The 5,357-nt window shown below is 40.0% G+C and overlaps 1 protein-coding gene across 1 annotated transcript in view; it reads right to left on the bottom strand.

The window, feature by feature from the left end:
- LOC101848498 (sodium-dependent proline transporter) overlaps nucleotides 1–5,357 on the bottom strand; it is a gene marked incomplete in the record, with an annotated part of 36,383 nt that overhangs the window by 11,384 nt on the left and 19,642 nt on the right. The window contains 5 exon segments of the mRNA XM_005092868.3: nucleotides 994–1,056; nucleotides 1,978–2,098; nucleotides 2,951–3,021; nucleotides 3,435–3,603; nucleotides 5,142–5,273. Coding sequence (XP_005092925.2) covers nucleotides 994–1,056; nucleotides 1,978–2,098; nucleotides 2,951–3,021; nucleotides 3,435–3,603; nucleotides 5,142–5,273 — 556 coding nt within the window.

The following is a 5,357-nucleotide window of genomic DNA, read 5'->3' as shown; positions in this document are numbered from 1 at the left end:
TCGAGTGGGGGTGGGGGAGGTTACTGGTGGAGAGAGAGTGTGTTTTTTGTGATATTTTTAGAATGTTTAACTTTTGTTTCTATGGGTTTTTGGGAAGGGGAGGGTTGGTTGTTTTTGTTTTGTTTTTGTTTTTGTTTTATGTAGGTGTCTTTACGCCCCAGTCAATATAATCTAGGTCATTTAAGGGGTGAGCTTCAGCCAAGGATGTTAACCTGGAATATGAGTACACGTGTGTATTGGTGTGTGTGTGTCTGTGTGTGTGTGTGTGTGTATGTGTGTGTGTGTGTGTCCGTCTGTGTGTGTGTTTGTTTGTGTGTGTGGCGTGTGTGTAAGAGGGTGTAAGTGTGTGAGTATGTGTGTGTGTGTGTGTTTATATGTGTGCGTGTGTCGTGAAACACTAAAGCAATGTGCCAGTGCAGAATCTCGCGGTATCTGATATTATCTTACAAAGTTATGGTTTGTCTGTAACCTTCACTGGCGTAACAGTAAGACTTTTTACCATTATACGTGGAAGATGTAGGTTCGAATCCTGCGTCGGAAAATTATTTAATTGAGCATCTCCATCTGCCCTCTGAAATGTTGTACCCCACTCAGCCTGGGTGGGCTCTGACAGTCTTGATGGAGAAGCTGCTACCTCGTAAACTATCTAAATCGTGTCAACAGGGACGTAAAACATATCGTCACCGTCATGATAAAAAAATCGAATAAGTGACATAGGGCAAATATTTTGGGATAAGGAAAAAAAAACCCGATTCATGAAAAGGACCGGTGGGGGTTATCCGAATGTCATACCGTTACAAAGTCCACTTTAGGTTGTTTATTTGAATATACAATTTTAACCAGTATACCATTAAAAATGCTTTTTTGAATACGTTTCACGAAGAAAGTTAAATCGGAAATTTTGTAGCTATTTATCTAATCTTATCACGATGGCGGCAATGTGCAATTGTTTAATCCCATGTGTGTTTGGAATAGTAGTTCCTGTGCACTTACATGAAATACTCTTCTGCAGGAGACGTTATGTTTGCCATACTACTGACGTTGCGCTCTGTCATCCTGTGAACATAGGCATACAGAACGCTTTACATTCATATGTACACATTTTCTATTTGATTTTTCACTAATGCCTGGTGCCATTTGCTCACATTCGAACTCATTCACTCTCTCACACACACACACACACACACACACACACACACACACACACAAACACACACACACACACACACACACACACACGGATACGCAAACACACACATACACCCACGCACGCACACACATAATACAAGCTGGTCAGCTGGTCTAAGAGATAAGAGTAACAACAATAAAGACTTTGAAAGAAAGGGAAAAAAGAAATTAAAAGATGCCTCACCAACGTGCTTATAATCCTATTACACAGAGTGCGGTACAGGATCGAGATGTATAGCTATTGGGCATTGGTCAAATGGTCCCAACCTGCATGAACCAGTCGAATAGGGTCTGATCGATTTATAGCAGAGCTATTTCAAACTGGCTGTTATTTTGTTTAATCAAACTTGACCGAGAAGTCTAATACGGCCTATAGCATTCCTAACGAAAATTAAAGATCTGATACTGTCAGTGACAGGGCAAAGAATAGCAAGATCAGCCATGTGCTCACTCACCCTCGACCTCAGGATGAATAGAGTGTTAGGTTTGTTTCGGTAAAAGTTTTACAGCCCTCCAAACTACGTAAGATAATGTCGGCGCGCTAACAAGACTGTCTTCGTTGTCTTGATGGACAAACTACAACAACATCATCATCATCAACAACAACAACAACAACGACATCAACAATAACAACAAGATCATCATCATATTACGAACGTACGTATCCACATTATATAATTATTGTGCCATTTAGAAAACAATTTCAATACTTGATCGATATAAATGAAATTTCGTTTTATCTCATTATATTTATATTATTATATTATCTTGAAAACATGAAAAACTTACAAATCGCTCATGCAGAATTCTCTCAGTTCCTGGAATCGGTTTAAGGCAAGTGATGTGCTGTTAAATGTCGAAATTTGTTCGTCCGTATAGTTGAACGAGTCTGCCTTATTTTGCATACACTCTGAAGACAAAAACCATGGAAACACGTTTTCATAGCAGTAGGAAGATCGGTGTGTGGGGAGGGCGGTGGTGTAGTCATGTTACTGTGGTGTTGTTGTTATTGCCGCTGTTGCTACTCGTGGCAATAGTGGTGGTGATGGTTTTGTTCTTGTTTTTACTGATGATGATGATGATTATTATTATTATTATTGGGACTAGGAGGACAAGGAAGAGGCGGAAAAGAGGGAGGAGAAGGAGGAGGAGGAGGAGGAGGAGGAGGAGGAGGAGGAGGTGCTTCGAGGAGGAGGAGGGGAAGGTGGTCGTGGTGGCGAACTCTCCGGAGGAAACCTACAAGGGAATACATAGGCCTGCTTCATTCGTATTACTTTCATCCAATTGTTGAAAAAAATGTCCCAAGATTTTCACTAAAATATTTACATGACAATGTTACAACAATGGTAGTTATGCGTATACTTCTGACATGTTTCGTTCTCTTTACAACGTTCCTTCTGTAATATTATGATTAAAAAAAAGAAGCAGCTAGCAACGACAAACAGAATCCAGGAATAATATCTGAAGATTATAGGGAGGGGGCGGGGGGGGGGCGGGACTTCTAATGTCACATTTTCCTGGAGACTACCACTTTTTTCACCAGAAAAGGAGAGAAATCTTAACGGTTTTTATTTCTTGTTCTGTTGAAATATTTCTTTGGTGGCTACTTTGGACAGTTTAAAAAATCTTTTTAAGTAATCGCTGTGCAGCAAATTGAGGATTTGGATTTTTAAAAAAGACTACAGCTTAAAGAACACCCTTTTGTCTCCTGTAATCTTCGTTTGTTTTGAGGAAAATGAAAACCGGTAAATGATTTACGTACTAATAATCGATTCCATTATATATTCCACTGTCTGATTCTGTATTGGTGTAGCTGGGCCAGCGTGATGATATCTGAAATAAAGGAAGTGTTTGTTAAGAATGACCAGGTCTGTCTAGAGAGATTATTGTATATCTGACTACATATCGTGAGTCTTATCAATTAATCTATCTATCTATCTATCAATCTTTCTTTCTATCTATCTACTTATATATTTATCTGTTTATGCATCTATTTATCCATCTATCTATCTATCAACCTATCTTTCTATCTATCTATCTATCTATCTATCTATCTATCTATCTATCTATCTATCTATCTATCTATCTATCTATATGTCTGTCTGTCTGTATGTCTTTCTATCTATCTGCCTGTCTGTCTGTTCATCTATCTATCTATCTATCTATCTATCTATCTTTCTATCTATCTATCTATCTATCTATCTATCTATCTATCTATCTATCTATCTATCTATCCGCCCACTGACCTCTGTGCCGTACAGTTCTCTGTGTTCCACCAGTTGCCACATGTCTGCCAGGGCAGATCGTCGTCCAGATTGACAAAGGAGACCATGGCGTAGTAGATAGCGTAGGCGATGAGCACGTTGTAGTACAGGCACACGAACATGTTGGTGATCACCACTGCGTAGCCGATGCCTGTGGTGACAGTTACGTTTTTGTGAGTTCGTTTGTTTTTGTCTTTTGTTATTGTATTTGTTGTTGTTGTTGTTGTTGCTGCTGTTATTTTTGGAAGGGGTTGTAGTGTTATTGTTTATTTTTGTTGGTTTTGTCTATTTTGTTGTTTTTTAGGGGGGGTATTGTTCTGTTTTTGTTGTTCGCGTTTCGTCTTATTAACTGTTATCTTTTTATTTTATTATGCCATTGGAGGGCTGTTTATCTGTTGCAAGACTTCAAAGCTTTTTCTGTTTCAGGGGAGAGAAAATACTGTTTCATTTTGCTAGATATTGTACTGATACTAAGGATATTTTTCTTTTTAGAGAATCAAAATTCAAGAAGTTGAATTTCAACAAAATATGTCGGGAACACATGCCACCGACACCACAAATGAAGAATCTGCAATTGAAAAGGGATTCCAAATAGTGGGTTTAGTACATCTGATCAACTTACTTACGATATATTTCCTTTTTGTTGTTTGTTTGTTTGTTTGTGTGTTTGTGCGTTTGTTAAATTGTGGGTTTTGGGGTGAGGGGAGAGCACTGAATATGATATTGCTTTATGCCACCATCAACATTTTCTGTTTTACTTAATTTTAATCCCATTTCGGGTACATTTCTACTGTTTAGTAGTGTAAAGTACAAAATCCCTAATAATCCACATCTAGACGATATACCAGGCAAACACTTAACACTTAAGCTAATACTTAACTTTAATGCCAAATAAGGGCCAAAATATTATATTATTATCGTCCTGCGGTTCTCAATTTGATTCGCGTGCTACAATTTGCCTGCAGGCAGTGAGTTTGAGACTCCTAGTGTAGAGTGAGCACACGTTACACATAGGGCTATTCCATTTAGACTATACTTTCTTTCAATGATAACACTGTAATTCAGAAGCAACTAAAGCATTACAAGTTTAAATGATTAGAACATTTGACAAACAGGTTCAGAATTTTATTAAATGCAGTCATTGTTTAAAAAGTGCTTTTGGCAAATTCTGTGACGTGTTTAGTTTCGGTAACTGAGGGGACAGAAAAAATATCTCTTGTCCCGTCAGTTACCGTGGAATAGCACAGTTACAAACCTGTAAATAGGGGCACCGTAGGGTAGTTCTTATACAGGATGCCCATTGGGGGATCGGGTCGGGTCGGGTCGGGTCGGTTTGCTAACCGAATTGAGGGCGCAAAGCGGCTGTCGTGGTACAAGCAGATCGAGCCCGACTCGGCGCCTCAAAAACAAACAATTATGTTTTCAGACGACGAGTCGGGCGGTCATTCCGACCCGACCCGACCCGACCCCATCAGCAATGGGTACCCAGTAACAGGCTAGCGGATTCGTAATTGTGAGCCTCAGCTAGGTCCGACGTTGTGTTCTTTGGGAAATGCACTTTGCACTAGTTTCCCTTTTGGCTCCGTCCTTTCGTAGATGGACGATAAACTCGGAGGTCCCGCCTCTTAAATAACATAATCATGTTGAAAGGGGCGTTAAACCAATACCATTTCACCATTTTCACCAAACCTGTAAAGAGAGGCGCCATCTTCCAGACAGTGATGGGTCCCTCGGAGGAGAACTGTCCCAGAGCTATATCCATGAAGTAGAGAGGGAAACCGCAGGCCACCATGATAATGATGTAGGGGAGCAGGAATGATCCTGGGGGAGGATAAAAACGTGTTGAGAGAGTGAGAGAGAGAGAGGGGGAGGAGGAGAGGGAGAGAGAAACAGAGAGAGTGGGGG

This window comes from Aplysia californica, unplaced genomic scaffold, assembly GCF_000002075.1.
Source record: "Aplysia californica isolate F4 #8 unplaced genomic scaffold, AplCal3.0 scaffold00054, whole genome shotgun sequence".
In the NCBI taxonomy this organism is placed as follows: Eukaryota; Metazoa; Mollusca; class Gastropoda; order Aplysiida; family Aplysiidae; genus Aplysia; species Aplysia californica.
Note: the sequence above shows the minus strand (reverse complement) of the source record. Positions and strands in the feature narration are given on the sequence as shown.